The 19,352-nt window shown below is 52.5% G+C and overlaps 2 protein-coding genes across 2 annotated transcripts; both read left to right on the top strand.

Annotated features, from left to right (window-relative positions):
• Nucleotides 1–684: 684 nt before the first annotated feature.
• LOC120749754 (acrosin-like) lies at nucleotides 685–2,517 on the top strand. Its single transcript, XM_040057405.1, has 4 exons — nucleotides 685–884; nucleotides 1,196–1,461; nucleotides 1,729–1,874; nucleotides 2,332–2,517. Exons 1-4 carry the CDS (start codon nucleotides 685–687, stop codon nucleotides 2,515–2,517), a joined length of 798 nt encoding a protein of 265 aa, XP_039913339.1.
• A 3,249-nt stretch (nucleotides 2,518–5,766) lies between these two features.
• Nucleotides 5,767–18,136, top strand: LOC120749752 (transmembrane protease serine 9-like). The gene is made up of 10 exons (XM_040057403.2): nucleotides 5,767–5,963; nucleotides 6,276–6,547; nucleotides 6,821–6,966; nucleotides 7,410–7,565; nucleotides 8,335–8,377; nucleotides 15,921–15,993; nucleotides 16,252–16,494; nucleotides 16,806–17,071; nucleotides 17,340–17,485; nucleotides 17,948–18,136. Exons 1-10 carry the CDS (start codon nucleotides 5,767–5,769, stop codon nucleotides 18,134–18,136), a joined length of 1,731 nt encoding a protein of 576 aa, XP_039913337.2.
• The last annotated feature ends 1,216 nt before the right edge of the window (nucleotides 18,137–19,352 follow it).

The raw sequence follows: 19,352 nt of genomic DNA, 5'->3' as shown, positions 1-19,352 counted from the left end.
TTCAAGGACAGCTTTTGAGCCTGGGTCTGGACAGCTAGGTCTGGTGCAAGCTATCTCTCCATGCCCAAGGCAAGGGTGTCAAAGCTATGTGATTTCCAAGGTCCCTTCCACCCCAAACCATTCTAGGGCTCACCCATTCGATGTTGCCCCTCCCCCAGTGGCCCCGGTTGCGCAGGCCCCACAGGGCCCAGAACACAGAACCCACTCCTCTGTGACATCAGCCCCGGGGCCGAGGGCACCACGGGCACCGCGGCTGCTGCGGCCACTGCGGCTGTGGCTGTGCTGGTGCACGGAGCTCTCAGTGCTTGCAGCTGACACGTGCCTCTGGCAGCCATGAATTGGCTCGGCCTCCTCGTCCTGCTGACCGTGGCTGGGCTGGTGCTCGGGACATGGGACAACTGCGGGTAAGTGTCCCTAGGCCCTGGGAGGGAACCACGGCAACACCTGGGGCCTTCCCTGGAGGGGACCCGCCTGTCCCCCATGGCCGGGCCACAGCTTCCCACCCACCATGGGGGAGCCTCAGTTCCTTGGACAGAGGCACAGCCCATGGGCTTCCCTGGCCTGCCGTGTGTGCAAGCCCTTGTGGGGAGGGCAGAGGGCTGAGCTTCAGCCTGAGCCACAGGAGGCCATGCAGCAGCATGGAAATGACTTTCTGCTTGCAGAGAGATATGTGGGCTCCGACCCATGGTGTACGAGTATGAGTACTTGGGTCATGATGATGGCACAACACGCATCGTGGGTGGCGCAGATGCCAAGCCAGGAGCCTGGCCCTGGATCGTCAGCCTTAAGCATCCTGCACTACCAGGCACAAGACATCTGTGTGGAGGGTCTCTCATCACTGCAGAGTGGGTCCTCACAGCAGCCCACTGCTTTGACCCCATCAGGTAAAGAGATGATCGAAATGGGGCCATCCCCACAACACCAGCAGGTGCCCTGTCAGCAGCACCACCTGCTACTCCCATCCCCTTTCCTCTCAGGCAGACCAGCTGCCACACTGCTCAGGAGGAGCCTGGGCTTGTGCCAAGGCTTCCTAGCAGCTTCCAGCTTGACATTCCCCCAGCCAATGTGTGAGGGCACTCACACGTGCCAGAGCACAGCTCCCTCTCTGCCTTTCGAAGAAGAGGTCTGGCAACTGCTGGGCTGCTGTGGTGCATAGCTCTGCTCCTTCTCAGCCCTCTCTCCATCTGCCTTCCAGGAAAATTAGCATGGTGTATCTGGTGATTGGGGCCACTCAGTTGACCAAGCCCGGACCTGGAGCACAACTGCGCCGGATTAAGAAGTTAGTGCGTCATGAACAATATAATAAAATTGACAAAAGTAACGATATTGCCTTGCTGCAACTGAGCAAGCCTGTCGACTGCAACCCCTACACACAGCTGGCCTGTGTGGCTGACCCCACCCTAAGATTGTCAGAGCTGCAGAACTGCTGGGTGGCTGGCTGGGGTGCCACCACTGCAAGAGGTGAGTTTCCAAGAATGACTTCAGAGCCAGCTCAGCACACTGGGGAGAGGGTTTGGGCTTTCTCACAGAACTGGCCAAAGCCCAGCTGCAGTACATACCCTGCTGCAGAGGTGGACCTGGTCCGCTCACCAAAGGTAGGCAGCAGGGACACAGTGCCCCAGTGCCTCTACAGAGGGAAAACCAAACCCTAGGGAAGGGGATCCCACAAAGCAGTGGAGCAGAATTGGCAAGAAGTTACAGGGAGGTCATTCCTTTCTCTGCTCACAGCTCAAAAATCCAGTGATGTCCTACAGGAGGCCAAGGTTCAACTCATCGATGTCCAGCTCTGCAACAGCACTGGCTGGTACGCAGGGAAAATCCACACCCACAACTTGTGTGCTGGTTACCCACAGGGCCTCATCGACACCTGCCAGGTAGGAGCATGCCACGAGCCCCTCAGCCCCCAGCAGCACCTGCAGCCCTGGCAGCACCACCCCAACACAGCCCAGGGCCTGCTTTGCCCAGCCACTCCCAGCCCCAGCTCCCTCCTGACTGCTCTGGGGCTTCCTGCACACTCCCCATCCACTCCTACTTGCCCATTGCCCCCCTCATGCCAGAAAGCCCAGAAAGCCCAGCTCGTGATCTTGGCAGCACAGAGGTCCAGGTGACATTCACACATCCTCTGCACATCCAGGAGCCCTGTGCAGAGAGGAGCCCTCCCCTACAGGACCCCAAGCCATTCACAGCCCAGCCTCTGGAGGCTCCAGCCTCTGAGCAGAGTCTTCCTCTGCCTGGAATACAGCTCTGGCAGAGGCTGTGAGAGAGGAAGAGACAACTCCAGTGCTGGCAGGGGCCTCCAACACCACCTTAATCCTCTCTGCTCCACTGCAGGGTGACAGCGGTGGTCCTCTCATGTGCCAGGACAACAACGCTGACTACTTTTGGATTGTGGGAGTGACCAGCTGGGGAAGAGGCTGTGCCAGAGCAAAGCTGCCTGGAGTCTACACCTCCACTCAGTACTTCCATGAGTGGATCCTGGCCCAGATCAGCCTGGAGACAATTGGAAGTGCCTCTTGAGCACCAGGATGTGCAGCATTAAGGGCACACTGCAGTTCACAGCAAGGGTTTCCTGCTGAGGCAATGGCTGCTGATCTAAAGGGAGCCTCAGTGTCAAAACCGTAGTCTCTCCTCACCACACTCCTCTCCTGTGTGCAGGCAGACACTGGACATAACTTAGTACTTGAAGTAAAGTTGCCTATCATCAGAAGGAACCATCTTTTCAGTGCAATTCCAACTCCTGGGCAAAGCAAGGAGTGCCACAATTGGCAACTGCAGAATGAGCCTGAGGGCAGACCTGCCAGGCACAAAGGGACAGAGTGACTCCAAAGAGCTCCAAAGTGCCTGGTCAGAGAGGAGAGTGCTCTGAGCCACCATGGGCTGGAGGAACCTGGTACATCAAGCCTAGGAGGGGGATTGGATAAAAGCAGACCCCTTGGGACCAGTGCTCAAATGCCCATGGGCTGGTGATTTAGGGCCTGGTGTGAGCCTGGGCTAAGGGAATGGGTCTGGGAAAGTCCCAAGCATGACAAGGGAAACTGCTGTCTCCTGACTGGAGTGCCAGTGCCCTAAGGCAGAGCCAGAGTTCACAGGTAGTGAAGGGGGATTGATGTGCCAGGTGGTCACACTTCACTGATACTCAAAGGAAGAGCTGGGGGCATTCTGGGGAGAGGAACCTGGCAGGAAGAGTAAGAGAGCACACCAGGAATGTCATGGAAGACAAAGGTGATTGGACCAACAGCAGCTGCAACACCAAGGCTGTTCACAGGCAGGGCCAACCTGGGAGCCAGGGGGAAAGGATCCCGGGACTTGACTCCATTTTTGGGAGGAGACAAGGGAAGATATAGGGAGGAGTCAAAGAAGATGAGAGGGCTGTATAGGTCTGGCAAATGAGGAAAAGGAGCAGTCAAAGAGCCAGCTGCACTGACAACAAATTGCAGCTTGCTGTTTTTCTTTGTCTGAATGTTGCACATAATCAGCACAGGAAGGGGAAGAAACCTCTTAAGTTAACTTGCTAATTAACAAACCCTCTACATACTGTACAAATACTGTCCCTAATTTTATAATCTCAATTAAACTTTGATACTGGGGGCAGGGGGGAAATGGTAAAGAACCCTGGAATATCTTGGGGAAGACATATCCCAAGGACATTCTCTTGGGTTCCAGGCCAATGGAGTCCTGTCTCATGGTGCATGGTGCTCTTCCCTTTGTATTAATCAAGATGGGCTGTGCTGAGAACAACCGCCCCACATCTGTACTGCTCCCTGCCACGCTGGCTTAAGTCGGGGGCTGCTGGCTCACTAAAAACACTGACTGCAAGAGTGTCACTAAGGCCTGGGAATAGCCATTACCCTAGCTAGTGAGCAGAGCAGCTTAGTTGCTCAATCACTCTGGCACAACCTTATTGCTCTATCTTGGCAAAAATCTGCTGCCCAAAAGAATTTCAGTCAGTGTTGCACGACCTGAGCCACAGCTGTCCTCTGAACTGTGACAAGGGTATTTCCCATCACATCAAAAATCATAAGGGATATGAAACTCCTTTTTGCATGCCAAAAGGGGACTTCAACTTCCTTCTGTGTGTGCCCAGGGATTCTAGCACCCATTGTGTGGCATGAAGGACACAAGACTCTCCTGTGTCTGCTCTAAAAGCCTTTGAGCAGAGACTCGAGCACCCCAGTAGAGGCTCAAGGCCCCCCACTGGGCACTTTTTGGGTGCCTCCACAACTCCTCTGTGGCCACCTTTCACTGATCATGCTGAACATGCCTTCTCCACCCACTTCCCATGACTTCACCAAATCTGCACCGAATGTTACAATAGGGAGGCTCAAATCCACGCTTATAGTTTACACATACTCTGCGCATGGAATTGTAACACTCCCCCTTTGTTTCCTTCCTACTGTAAAGATCCCAGGTGAACTCACCTGCTGCCAGCAGTTGCATGTTTGGAGGAAGGAGGCTCCAAGGGTATTTGTCCACATTCCCATCTGGGCTGCTGTAGTGCTGAGGAAACTCACCTGTGTGACCACTCAAGAGGCAGAGGTGGCCGTAGTGAGCTGACAGGTGCCCTGTTTGATTCCTTACCCACGCCACTCTAACCCAGTCTGGAGCAGGTTTCCATACCCATTCAGCCCCATGATTCCCCCAGCAGACTTGCAGATGTCTCATTCCATGCCACCAGCTCCTGCTGCAGCACTCAGTGTCCATTGAAATCCCTGGCTGGTGCCACAGCTCCCCAGGCCCTCTGTCATGCAAAGGATGTGCAGTCTTCTGGTCCCAGGCTCCCACCAGCCAGAGCTCCATCTGCAGCTGGCACTGCAGCTGCACACCCAGCTCCCTGCCCCAAATGGATTCCTCAGCAGCTACCTGTCCCAGAGACTGCACAGCCTCATCCTATTGGAAGAGGGGCCTAAAGAGAACAGCAGAGAGCCTTCCTACAAGGGCAGGTCCTAAAAGGACAAGGGGCAATGGCTTTACAATGACAGAGGGCAGTCTTAGATGAGATCATAAGAAGGAATTCTTGACTGACGGTGCTGAGGTACTGGTGTAGGTCCATGCAAGGACTGCTCCCAAGCCAAGCTGTGGACACTGGAAAACTGGGTCTAGTGCAAGACGCTCCCTATCCCTCCCTGGGATCCCTAGTGTTATCCCTCCCTATCTATGGCAGGCGGTTAGACCTAGATGATCCTGAAGCTCCCTTCCAACCCAAACCATTCTAGGGCTCCTTGATTTGCCCCTGCCCCAGTGGGCCCCCTTGACACAGGCCCCACAGGGCCCAGAACACAGAACCCACCCCTCCATGACATCAGCCCCGGGGCCGAGGGCACCACGGGCACCGCGGCTGCTGCGGCCACTGCGGCTGTGGCTGCGCTGGTGCACGGAGCTCTCAGTGCTTGCAGCTGACACGTGCCTCTGGCAGCCATGAATTGGCTCGGCCTCCTCGTCCTGCTGACCGTGGCTGGGCTGGCCCACAGCATACAGTACCCATGTGGGTGAGTGTCCCCAGGCCCTGGGAGGGAACCACGGCAACACCTGGGGCCTTCCCTGGAGGGGACCCGCCTGTCCCCCATGGCCGGGCCACAGCTTCCCACCCACCATGGGGGAGCCTCAGCTCCTTGGACAGAGGCACAGCCCATGGGCTTCCCTGGCCTGCCGTGTGTGCAAGCCCTTGTCGGGAGGGCAGAGGGCTGAGCTTCAGCCTGAGCCACAGGAGGCCATGCAGCAGCATGGAAATGACTTTCTACTTGCAGAGGGACCTGCGGACTCCGACCCATGGTGTCCTCTGGGTACAAGAGTCATAACTACGGCATGACACGCATCGTGGGTGGCAGAGCTGCCAAGCCAGGAGCCTGGCCCTGGATCGTCAGCATCCAGCATCCCAGGATACCAGGCACAAGGCATTTCTGTGGAGGGTCTCTCATCAGGGCGGAGTGGGTCCTCACAGCGGCCCACTGCTTTGACCTCATTTTGTAAGGAGGAGCAGGGAATGGGGATATCCCCACAACACCAGCAGGTGCCCTGTCAGCAGCACCACCTGCTACTCCCATCCCCTTTCCTCTCAGGCAGACCAGCTGCCACACTGCTCAGGAGGAGCCTGGGCTTGTGCCAAGGCTTCCTAGCAGCTTCCAGCTTGACATTCCCCCAGCCTAATGTGTGAGGGCACTCACACGTGCCAGAGCACTGCTCCCCCTCTGCCTTTCCTAGCAGAGGTCTGGCAACTGCTGGGCTGCTGTGGTGCATGGCTCTGCTCCCTCTCAGCCTTCTCTCCATCTGCCTTCCAGTAACTCCAGCTTGGTGTATGTGGTGCTTGGGGCCACTCAGTTGACTCAGCCAGGCCCTGAGGTACAAGTGCGCCAAATTAAGAAGTTACTGCTTCATGAAAACTATAAGAGACAGGACATGAGCAATGACATTGCCTTGCTGGAACTGAGCAAGCCTGTTGAGTGCAGTCCCTACATCCAGCTGGCCTGTGTGGCTGATGCTATCCTAGGGGTGTCAGTGTCACATGAGAAGAGCTGCTGGATCGCTGGCTGGGGTGCCACCACTCCAAGAGGTGAGTTCCCAAGAGGGACTCCTTTTGGGAGCCAGCTCAGCACACTGGGAAGAGGGTTTGGGCTTTCTCACAGCAGAGGCCAAAGCCAGGCTGCAGGATGTACCCCTCTGCAGAGATGGGCCTGGCCCTCTCTCCAAAGGCAGGCAGCAGGGACACAGTTCCCCAGTGTCTCTGCAGAGGGGAAGCCATGGCCAAGGGAAGGGGATTCCCCCCAAAAAAGGCAGGAAAACCGGGAAGGAGTTGCTGTGGGCTCGTTTCTTTCCTTACTCACAGATAAAAACCGAAGTGATCGCCTGCAGGAGGCCAAGGTGTACCTCATCAGTGTCCAGCTCTGCAACAGCACTGGCTGGTACTCAGGGAAAATCCACCCCTACAACTTGTGTGCTGGTTACCCACAGGGCCTCATCGACTCCTGCCAGGTAGGAGCGTGCCACGAGCCCCTCAGCCCCCAGCAGCACCTGCAGCCCTGGCAGCACCACCCCAACACAGCCCAGGGCCTGCTTTGCCCAGCCACTCCCAGCCCCAGCTCCCTCCTGACTGCTCTGGGGGCTTCCTGCACACTCCCCATCCACTCTGACTTGCCCAGTGCCCCCCTCATGCCAGAAAGCCCAGAAAGCCCAGAAAGCCCAGAAAGCCCAGAAAGCCCAGCTCGTGCTCTTGGCAGCACAGAGGTCCAGGTGCCACTCATCCATCCTCTGCACATCCAGGAGCCCTGTGCAGAGAGGAGCCCTCCCCTACAGGACCCCAAGCCATTCACAGACAAGCCTCTGGAGGCTCAAGCACCTGAATGCAGCTCTGGCTGTGAGAGAGGAGACAGTCCCAGTGCTGGCAACACACCTTAATCCTTTCCTCTCTGTTGCAGGGTGACAGCGGTGGTCCTCTCATGTGCCAGGACAACTATGCTGACTATTGGTGGGTTGTTGGAGTGACTAGCTGGGGAGAAAGCTGTGGCAGAGCAAGGCGGCCTGGAATCTACACCTCCACTCAGTACTTCTATGACTGGATCCTGGTCCACATGGCCACAAAGAATATTTAAAGTGCTTCTTGAGCACCAGGATGTGCAGCATCAAGGGCGTGCTGCAGTGCATCGCAACCATTTCCTGCTGGGGCAATGCCTGCTGATCCAAGGGGAGCCTCAGTGTCAAAACCCTGCTCTGTCCTGACCATACTTCTCTCCTCTGTGCACACAAACACGAGCTAATTTAGTAGCTGAAATAAAGTTGCCTATCATCAGAGGGAACCATCTTTTCAGTGCAATTCCAACTCCTGGGCAAAGCAAGGAGTGCCACAATTGGCAGCTGCAGAATGAGTCTGAGGGCAGACCTGCCAGGCACAAAGGGACAGAGTGGCTCCAAAGAGCTCCAAAGTGCCTGGTCAGAGAGGAGAGTGCTCTGAGCCACCATGGGCTGGAGGAACCTGGTACATCAAGCCTAGGAAGGGGATTGGATAAAAGCAGACCCCTTGGGACCAGTGCTCAAATGCCCATGGGCTGGTGATTTAGGGCCTGGTGTGAGCCTGGGCTAAGGGAATGGGTCTGGGAAAGTCCCAAGCATGACAAGGGAAACTGCTGCCTCCTGACTGGAGTGCCAGTGCCCTAAGGCAGAGCCAGAGTTCACAGGTAGTGAAGGGGGATTAATGTGCCAGCTGGTCACACTTCACAGATGTCGCTAGAGAACACGAAGAGAAAATGAATACTCACACAATCTTTTGATTCCAAGAAGAAGGCTGAAGGAAAAGCTTTATTATTTACTAAGACTTCGCTTATATAGATTCTGAACAATGACCAGGGATTGGAGAAGAAGGTTACCAGCTCTCCATCCCACTGGCCAGGCTAGAAGTCAATCATTTGACCCTCATCAGAAAGGAATGTAAAAAACAATGATTGTTTATGGTACAAATGTGAGAACTGAGTTACAAAACTGTAAACATCTCACAAAACTCACAGAATGCAGCAACACACAGATACTCAAAGGAAGAGCTGGGGACATTCTGGGGAGAGGAACCTGGCAGGAAGAGTAGGAGAGCACACCAGGAATGCCATGGAAGGCCCAGGTGGGTGGGCCAACAGTAGCTGCAACACCAAGGCTGTTCAAAGGCAGGGCCAACCTGGGAACCAGGGGAAAAGATTCCTGGGCTTTGCTCCATTGTTGGGAGGAGATGAGGGCAGAGACAAGGAGGAGTCGAGGAAGATGAGAGGTCTGTATAAGCCTGGCAAATGGAGAGATGGAGCAATCAAAGAGCCAGCTGCACAGACAAAAATTGTAGCTTATTCGTTTTCTTTGTCTGAGGTCTGCACATAATCACCACAGGCTGGGCAAGAACATTCTTATCTCAACTCGCTCATTAACAAATCCTCTACATACTATACAAATTCACCCCAAGATTTTATACACATTTATTTAACCCCACAATATTCATGTTTGGGAAAAATATATATGTTAGGGCATCCTGCAGCTCCTCAGGGAAGACCTGTACAGAGCTAGCCTCTGTCACTGTAAAGCCATTGCCCTTTGTCCTTTCTGCACATCTCACTCTCATGGATAACCTGGAAGACTGTGTCCATGGTTAAATCTTCCCCTTGGTTTTGCGCCCACTTATAAGCAGCCTCTCTGCCCTGCTGATCTAAGTATCATAGGCCCATTGAGCTAGGAACGACTTCCCCTTGTGTTGCCAATCCAAATTTATCTGGAACAGCTCAATTTTGTAGCCTGATCCACCTGTTCATTATTGCCCAAATCTTGGGTATGGGGACATCCACATGACAGACTTTAACAATCTGCTTCTCTACCCAGGCAGTGATGTATAGCCATTCTTCAGCAGCCCAGAGTGGTTTTCCTCTACACTGCATTTGGCCTTTTTCCACCTTTCCAGACACCCCCAGATCGTTTGCTGCCATCCAACAGTGAGTGTAGAGTGTTGGTCACTTCTCTTACGGAGAAATGTCCAAAGCCAGCTGGACAACTTCCAGCTCTGCAATCTGACTGGATCCACCTTGTCCTCCAGTAGCTTTCACAACTCACAACATAGACCTCCATACAGCTCTTTTCCATTTCCTATTGGTTCCTACAGTATGGCAGGATCCATCAGTGAAGAGTGTGTACCATCCTTCACTCTCCGGTAGCTGGTTATATGGTGGGGCTTCCTCATCACATGTTCTTCCACTTCTGATGACAATCAAAAGCTCTTTAGACTAGTATGTGATGGCTTCCAACATCCCAGGTCAATTTGGGGTTCCTATTCAAGCTCACTGTGATGAGGGTGATCCATTTACTCCAGGCAGCATCTGTGGCCTGACCAGCACAGCACTGGTAGTCAGGGTACCAGCAGGAGCTGTGCTTCAGTGCCAGTCACTTCTGAGGCAGCTCAAACCTCTTCACAGGCTGCAAGAATCTCTTCCTCAGCTGGGGGGTAGCTGGCCTCAGATTCTGTATGCATGACTCCAAAACCCAAGAGGTCAGTCTCAGGTCTCCCCAAGTCCCTTCTGCCAGAGGCTCCAGGGTGAACCACTCTCTGCAGCTGTGGTGTAGAGCACATTCTTCACATCCTGTCCTGTCCTGACAGGCCCAACTGCTACTGCATGGGCAACCTCATGCTTGGTCTGCTCAAAAGCTTGCTGTTGCTCAGGGCCCCAGTTGAAATCATTTTTCTTTTCTGCCATGAGGTAGAGAGGTCTTACAATTTGGCTGTACTCAGGAATGTGCATTCTCCAAAAGCCCATGGTGCCTAGGAAAGCTTGTGTTTCTTTCTTGCTGGTCAGTGGGGACATAGCACTTACCTCATTAATTGTATCTCTTGGCATCTATCTGCATCCATCTTGCCATTTCACCCCTAGGAAACTAATTTCAAGTCCCCTTGACTTTACTTCATTTGATAGCAAAACTTGATTTTCATAAACCTCCCCTGCCATGTTCCCTCATACAATGATGTCATTGATCTACTGCAGATGTTCTGGAGCCTCAGTCTTTTCCAATGCAGCCTGGATCAGTCCATGGCAGATGGTGGGGCTGTTTCCATCCCTGGGGCATTCGTTTCCAGGTGTACTGCTCGCCCCTACAGGTGAAGGCAAACTGGGCCCTGCACTCTGCTGCCAGAGGAATGAAGAAAAACGCATTGGCAATGTCAGTTGTGGTGTACCGCTTTGCTGCCTTGGATTCCAGCTCATACTGGAGCTCCAGCATGTCTGGCACAGCAGCGCTCAGTGATGGTGCAAGTTCATTTAGGCTACAGTGGTCCACAGGCAATCTCTATTCCCCATCAGACTTGCACATGGGCCAAATGGGACTGTAGAAGTGTGAATGGGTCTTATTGACCACTCCCTGGCTCTCCAGTTCATGGATCTTATTATGTATGGAAATCACAGAGTCTCAGTTTGTGTGGTATTGCCGATGATATACTGTATTGGTGGCCATTGGTACCTGCTGTTCTTCTGCTTTCAGGAGTTCTACTGCAGAAGGGTCCTCAGAGACACCAGGCAAGGTGTCTAATGCCCTCTGTCTTCACAGCAGCTATTCCAAAAGCCCACCTGAGTCCTTTAGGCTCTTTGAAATAACCACTCCTGAGGAAATCTACACCCAGAATACATGGGGACCTCTGGACCAGTCACAATAGGGTGTTTACTCCACTCCTTCCCAGTCAAGCGTACCTCAGCTTCCAACAGAGCCAACTGCTGCAACTGCCCTGTTGCCCCAGCAGTAGAAACAGGTTCTGTCCCCACAGGTCCCAGTGGTATTAAAGTACATTGTGCACCAGTGTCAGCCAAAAACTTGTATTTTTGTAGTTCTGTTGTGCCAGGGCATTGGATCCACATAGTCCAAAAGACCCAATTTCCCTACCATCTAGCTGGATAGCGGCCAGGGCCCCTCTTGTCCTGACTGTCATTGACTCCCTTTGTGTACATTCCAGAGGCTCCTTCAAGGGGAAGGACATATCTTCCTCCCTTTTATTATACCTGGCAGCTCAGCTGCAGGAAACTGTGGCTACATTCCTTTTAGTGGAACTCCCTTGTTAGTAGCTTCCTCCTTTAGTTTACGCATCTGTGCTGCCAGGACAGAAATGAGTTTTCCATCCTACCTCGTATCTTCCCCATGCTCACACAGGAAGAACCACAGGTCCGCTCATGGGGTGTACCCCCTCTCCCTAGCTGGGACCACCTATCTCTGATAAGAGGGCATCTGCTCTGTACCGACAAGACTTGGAGAAGGTCCTCTTTAATCTCCTTCCTGAGTTTCTGATGGGTCTCTTCAATCCTGCCTTCCACATTGTGTATATGCTCCGCCAGGTCTGTTTCCACAGCTGAGATTTTTGCTCCTGTTGGGCCATGCACAGTGTCTTCATAGTACCAGAGCCTCTTTGTCCCAGCACTACTATCTCATCCCTCTCCTTCTATTGCAGTGTTGCTATGGCAGGGAAGTATATTTGTGGCTGGATTTGTGCAAGTTTGAGCTACATCACTGCCATACATTTTACAATGTCTGGACTCCTAGGAGTTTTGTTGTCATCTGAGAAAAGGACCTCTAGCAGAGCCAGTTCTATCAAGTGTTGGATTCCTTGCTTCATGGTCTTCCAGAGGCCTTGCTGCAGCTGAAGGTCATCTGGGGGAAGGTATCTTTCTTTCACACTTTTTAAGAGCTGTGTCCAGAGGCTGAGAGGTTCGTGCCTCCTTGCAATTCCCTGGTCAATACCCACATCACGTGACAGAGATCTCAAATACCTCACTTCAGTACCATCCAAAATCGTACCATAGCCTGCGGTGTCCCAGATTTGGACCAACAAATTTCATTCAAACTTATCGGGCCATTGGCTGAGATATTTTCTCAGATCATGAAGGTTTCTAAGGACAGAGACTTGGTGATTATTTCTGGTTCCAATTCTTCTGCTGGCTGTGAAAGTCCTGACTCCTCATCATCATCCACTGGGTGAGTGGATTTGGTTTTGTGTTTCCTTCTCTGGACAGGGGCAATTGCTGTTGCCCTAGGCTCCTTGTCTGGTTTATCTGCAGCCAGAGTGCCTGGCGTGTCTGCTGATTCATCCTCCTGCCCCTCTGTATTTGCTGCCCTACAGTGTCTAGCCGTGTGCGATAAGCATTAGCCAGGGCCCAGCACATTGCAATGAGCTTCTTCTCTTTAGAGCTGTCACTGCAATTTTCTTTCAGATATTTCCTCACCTCACCTGGATTCTGAATTTGTTCAGGAGGAAAGTTCCAAACTACTGGGGCAGAGAATTCCTTCAGGGTTTGGCCTATGTCCTCCCACATCCCACACCACTCAAGATTTTCCACCACTAGGGCAGATGTCTGGACAACTTCTCTGGAAATCTCAGCCGTGGTTCTAAATGTGCTGCAGGTCTTATGGAGGAGAGCTAGCAGAATTGAAAAAAAAAGAAAATATGGTATCTTTAACATCCAGAGGGAATGGAATATTCTCAAAAGGTGATCTGCTAGATCTGAAGAGGAAAAAGGAGGTAAAAGGCTGGGAAAAATCATCCCCTACTTTTCCTCAAACAGACTGAGTGTAATTGTTAATAATCCCCGAAAAAGACTGCCAAGACCAGCACAGGAAAACAGCAGAGAATACACATCCCAAATAACTCTCATTGCCTCTGATGTTATCTCTCCATAAATTGTTAGCTCAGAACATATCAACACTGCAATTCTGATTCGTGTCCCTGATATGGAGAAGATATATACCAGGGCCAGGATTGCCAATATATATGGATAAGCACACATGCCAGGTTACCAGGAAGCCATTACTGAACCAGACAGCATGGTGGCCACTGCCTGCTGAACCCAATACAAAGCATTTCAGACAAGAATGTTATTTATTTTTATTTTTCACTTTCTCTTGCCCCCTTAAGTTGGACAACAAATTTTGTCTCATTTTGAGACAATTTAAAAGAGAACCATCTGGCTTATCGCCTTTAGACTTGCAAGAATTCCTTTCTGCCAGTAAAGAATGAATACTAATAAATAAAGGGGGGGGGGGGGGAGGTGTGGAAACCACCAACATTTTATTGAGAAACCAAATGCCAACAGGCAGAAAAAAAAAATAGTAGATAACTTGTACATGTCAAAGTGTCAGACTTCACCACTGCACCAGAACAAAAGGAGACCCCAAATGCTGGAGAATACCCATTCCTGATATTTGATACAAGATGGCATCAACTTCTCCCCCTTTGGAAGGCAGGAGCCTCACGGAGCAGACGAAGGCCCAGCAGCAGACGAAAGTCTTGTGGCTCATCTGAGGCTGACTTCCCCACAGCAAAGAACAGCAGAATGGTCATGGAATGCAAAATAGCTGGACTGGAGCCACTTGGTGTGTTCTCTCCACAGCTTGATGCAGTTCACAGTGGTTTGGGTCAGAGCAGGGAAGTTCTGCTCCTGCTGGTGTGATGTCCTGGGTCTTGGACAAGCAGCTGCTGAATTTGCCTCAAGGCAGCCCAAAAATCACTACTGCAGCTCCCCCAAGATAAAGAAAGGAAAAACTTTTGCCTAGGCAAAAACCAAGCCAGCCACAATAAATTCATGCCGCACAATGCCCAGGGAAACCTGGGCAGGGAGTTTTTAAAAAAACACCCCCACAAAAGAAAATAGTCCTTTCCCCCGACCTCACAAACACAAGCTCCAGGGGTAGCAGGGTCTTAAAAATACAGTAACAATTTCTGCAAAGTGAGAAGATATCTGAATACACTGTCATAATAAATCACTCCAACGCACTGAGGCACAGGCACATGTTGCCCAGAGCAGTGTGGAACCCTGCTTTTCCCACAGGCAGGGGTAGCACAGAAGACATAGACGCCAACTTCAGGAGTAACTGTAATTTACTATAATCCAAAATTGCAAAGAATGAGAAAAGGATAAGCTAAGCAACACATTACTATAAAAGACGGCTTACACTGATGAAGAAAGACACATCACAAGTTACCCTAATCCTTGACCATCATGCACACCTGCCCATCAGGTGGGGGAAGCCACTGTCACAGTGAAGGACTGGAGCACCACTCACAGCAGCTGGGAAATCCTGCAGGTGCCTTCCCCCACAGGCAACAACATTTCAGACTGCACTGTGAGAGGGCCCCATCTTCATACTGTTGAATAAACAAGCTACCAGAACTTGTAGTGCAGGATCATCTGGTGTCAGTCTCCTACTGGGATGCTCCCAAGGCCTTGGAGGGCTGCAGGAAGAACCAAGGGAGTTGTCTGTGATCCTACAGCCCCAAAAGAAGGCCCAATATGGCCTTGTCCGGTTCCTAAAGAGGGAAAGGCAAATCCATGTTTTGCCAGTGTGTGGATATAGATAACATTTGGTTGGAAGATTCATCCAGGGGACAACTTTTGGTCAAGGGCAGTTGTTCTTGCCTCAGTCAGGGCCAGTTGATCAGGACTTCATACTGCAATGCCGCATCCCTCAAAGTGTTCAAGGACAGCTTCTGAGCCAGGCTGTGCTTATTGCGGACAACTGGGTGTAGTGCAAGTCATCCCTCCGGGAAAAACAAGGTTCACTTTCTTAGAAAAATTTAAAAGTTTAATTAAAAGGCAATTTGGAGACAGAAATAACACAAAAGTTCTCTGCTGGGGTGCCTGGCATGCAGCCAGGGTGTAAACCTTACCTTTTTAGGACACTTGTTTAAAAGGATCAGTATGTTACATATTCAATAAGCTCTAATGCATTATTCAAACATTCCTTTGAGATGTTCTCCTGGGTTTGCCCCCTCACACCTGCCCAATTTCACCAAATTACCATTTTTTTCCTCCTTGAAGATAAAGTTCATGGTGGCACCTCTTGGTCATCTTATGTCCCATTCTTCTGATACCAGGTGATCAATAAATTCCTTCTTGTAGCTTTATTTCACTCCTGTCTTCAGGAATGCGGGAGGATCACCTCTACCTTTTGGGTTGGCCAGTTTAGACGTTACAAAAACAGTCTTTTACTTTTAACACTATGTTACAACCCAAAAAATTTATATACTCATCACATCACCACTTTTAAAACCTTAAAAAAAAAAACCTAGAAAAAAAAAAAACCACACCTTCCCAATTCATATACGTAGCATTCATTTTAATATTTGCAAACAGCCAACCTTATAATATGTATTTATAACACCTCCCTGCCTATGGCAGGGAGTTGAACCTATGTGATTTCCAAGATGCCTTCCACTCCAAACCATTCTATGGCTCACTGATTCAATGCGGCTCTTCCTGCCACAGGCCCCCTTGACACAGGCCCCACAGGGCCCAGAACACAGAACCCACTCCTCTGTGACATCAGCCCCGGGGCCGAGGGCACCACGGGCACCGCGGCTGCTGCGGGCACTGCGGCTGTGGCTGCGCTGGTGCACGGAGCTCTCAGTGCTTGCAGCTGACACGTGCCTCTGGCAGCCATGAATTGGCTCGGCCTCCTCGTCCTGCTGACCGTGGCTGGGCTGGCCCACAGCATACAGAATACCTGTGGGTGAGTGTCCCCAGGCCCTGGGAGGGAACCACGGCAACACCTGGGGCCTTCCCTGGAGGGGACCCGCCTGTCCCCCATGGCCGGGCCACAGCTTCCCACCCACCATGGGGGAGCCTCAGTTCCTTGGACAGAAGCACAGCCCATGGGCTTCCCTGGCCTGCCCTGTGTGCAAGCCCTTGTCGGGAGGGCAGAGGGCTGAGCTTCTGCCTGAGCCGCAGGAGGCCATGCAGCAGCATCGAAATGACTTTCTGCTTGCAGAGGTTCCTGCGGATTCCGAGCTCCACAACCTGACTATGGCTCCATGACTTATTCCTACGGCAATGTGGCTTATGATGATGGCACGACACGCATTGTGGGTGGCATAGGCGCTGTGGAAGCATCCTGGCCCTGGATCATCAGCATCCAGTATTCCCTTCCAGGAAATCTGTTCCATTTCTGTGGAGGGTCTCTCATCAGTGCGCAATGGGTCCTCACAGCGGCCCACTGCTTTGACTCCATCAGGTAAAGAGATGATGGAAATGGGGACATCCCCACAACACCAGCAGGTGCCCTGTCAGCAGCACCATCTGCTACTCCCATCCTCTTTCCTCTCAGGCAGACCAGCTGCCACACTGCTCAGGAGGAGCCTGGGCTTGTGCCAAGGCTTCCTAGCAGCTTCCAGCTTGACATTCCCCCAGCCAATGTGTGAAGGCACTCACACATGCCAGAGCACTGCTCCCCCTCTGCCTTTCCAAGAAGAGGTCTGGCAACTGCTGGGCTGCTGTGGTGCATGGCTCTGCTCCTTCTCAGCCCTCTCTCCTTCTCCTTTCTAGTAACATCAGCATGGTGTACGTGGTGATTGGGGCCACCCAGTTGAATAACCCGGGCCCTGGGGCCGTACTGCGCAGTGTCAAGCAGGTGGTGATACACCAGTACTACAATCCTGCCGACTTTAGCTACGATATTGCCCTGCTGCAATTGAACGAGCCTGTCCTGTGCAGCCCCTACATCCAGCTGGCCTGTGTGGCTGACCCCACCTTAAAAGTCTCAAACCTCAACAACTGCTGGGCGGCTGGCTGGGGTGCCACCACTGCAAGAGGTGAGTTCCCAAGAGGGGCTCCTGGGCCAGCTCAGCACACTGGGGAGAGGGTTTGGGCTTTCTCACAGCAGAGGCCAAAGCCAGGCTGCAGGATGTACCCCTCTGCAGAGATGGGCCTGGCTCTCTCTCCAAAGGCAGGCAGCAGGGACACAGTGCCCCAGTGCCTCTGCAGAGGGGAAGCCATGGCTAAGGGAAAGGGAGTCTCTTCAGACAGGGGAGGAGAACCAGCATGGTGCTGCTGAGGGCTAATTCCTTTCTCTGCTCACAGCTCAAGATTCAAGCGATCACCTGCAGGAGGCCAAGGTCCAGCTCATCGATGTCCAGCTCTGCAACAGCAGCCTCTGGTACTCAGGGAAAATCCACACCCACAACTTGTGTGCTGGTTACCCACAGGGCCTCATCGACACCTGCCAGGTAGGAGCGTGCCACGAGCCCCTCAGCCCCCAGCAGCACCTGCAGCCCTGGCAGCACCACCCCAACACAGCCCAGGGCCTGCTTTGCCCAGCCACTCCCAGCCCCAGCTCCCTCCTGACTGCTCTGGGGGCTTCCTGCACACTCCCCATCCACTCTGACTTGCCCAGTGCCCCCCTCATGCCAGAAAGCCCAGAAAGCCCAGAAAGCCCAGAAAGCCCAGAAAGCCCAGAAAGCCCAGAAAGCCCAGCTCGTGCTCTTGGCAGCACAGAGGTCCAGGTGCCACTCATCCATCCTCTACACATCCAGGAGCCCTGTGCAGAGAGGAGCCCTCCCCTACAGGACCCCAAGCCATTCACAGCCCAGCCTCTGGAGGCTCAAGCACCTGAATGCAGCTCTGGCTGTGAGAGAGGAGACAGTCCCAGTGCTGGCAACACCACCTTAATCTTCTCCTCTCTGTTGCAGGGTGACAGCGGTGGTCCTCTCATGTGCCAGGACAACAATGCTGCGTACTGGTGGGTTGTCGGATTAACCAGCTGGGGAGAAGGCTGCGCCAGACCAAACCAGCCTGGAGTCTACACCTCCACCCAGCACTTCTATGACTGGATCGACTACAACATGCGTGCACACCACGCAGCTGAAAGTGCTTCCTGAGCAGCAGCACAGGCAGGATCCAGGGCAGGCTGCAGTGCACCACGACCATTTCCTGCTGGGGCAATGCCTGCTGATCCAAAGGCAGCCTCAGGCTCAAAACCCTGCTCTGTCCTGCCCACAGTCCTCTCCTGTGTGCACACAAACACTTGAGTTGATTTAGTTGTTGAAATAAAGTTACCTTTGTTCACAGGGAACCATCTTCTCAGTGTAATTCCAGCTCCTGGGGAAGGCAAGGAGTGCCACATTCGGCACCTACAGAATGAGCATGAGGCACAAAGGGACAGAGTGGCTCCAAAGAGCTCCAAAGTGCCTGGTCAGAGAGGAGAGTGCTCTGAGCCACCATGGGCTGGAGGAACCTGGTACATCAAGCCTAGGAAGGGGATTGGATAAAAGCAGACACCTTGGGACCAGTGCTCAAATGCCCATGGGCTGGTGATTTAGGGCCTGGTGTGAGCCTGGGCTAAGGGAACAGGTCTGGGAAAGTCCCAGGCATGAAAAGTGGAACTGCTGTCTCCTGACTGGAGTGCCAGTGCCCTAAGGTAGAGCCAGAGTTCACAGGTAGTGAAGGGGCATTGATGTGCCAGGTGGTCACACTTCACTGATACTCAAAGGAAGAGCTGGGGGCATTCTGGGGAGAGGAACCTGGCAGGAAGAGTAGGAGAGCACACCAGGAATGCCATGGAAGGCCCAGGTGAGTGGGCCAACAGCAGCTGCAACACCAAGGCTGTTCACAGGCAGGGCCAGCCGGGGAACCAGGGGAAAAGATTCCTGGGCTTTGCTCCATTGTTGGGAGGAGATGAGGGCAGAGACAGGGAGGAGTCGAGGAAGATGAGAGGGCTGTATAAGCCTGGCAAATGGAGAGATGGAGCAATCAAAGAGCCAGCTGCACAGACAAAAATTGTAGCTTATTCGTTTTCTTTGTCTGAGGTCTGCACATAATCACCACAGGCTGGGCAAGAACATTCTTATCTCAACTCGCTCATTAACAAATCCTCTACATACTGTACAAATTCACCCCAAGATTTTATACACATTTATTTAACCCCACAATATTCAGGTTTGGGAAAAATATATATGTTAGGGCATCCTGCAGCTCCTCAGGGAAGACCTGTACAGAGCTAGCCTCTGTCACTGTAAAGCCATTGCCCTTTGTCCTTTCTGCACATCTCACTCTCATGGATAACCTGGAAGACTGTGTCCATGGTTAAATCTTCCC

Source organism: Hirundo rustica, chromosome 3 (genome assembly GCF_015227805.2).
Source record: "Hirundo rustica isolate bHirRus1 chromosome 3, bHirRus1.pri.v3, whole genome shotgun sequence".
In the NCBI taxonomy this organism is placed as follows: domain Eukaryota; kingdom Metazoa; phylum Chordata; class Aves; order Passeriformes; family Hirundinidae; genus Hirundo; species Hirundo rustica.
Note: the sequence above shows the minus strand (reverse complement) of the source record. Positions and strands in the feature narration are given on the sequence as shown.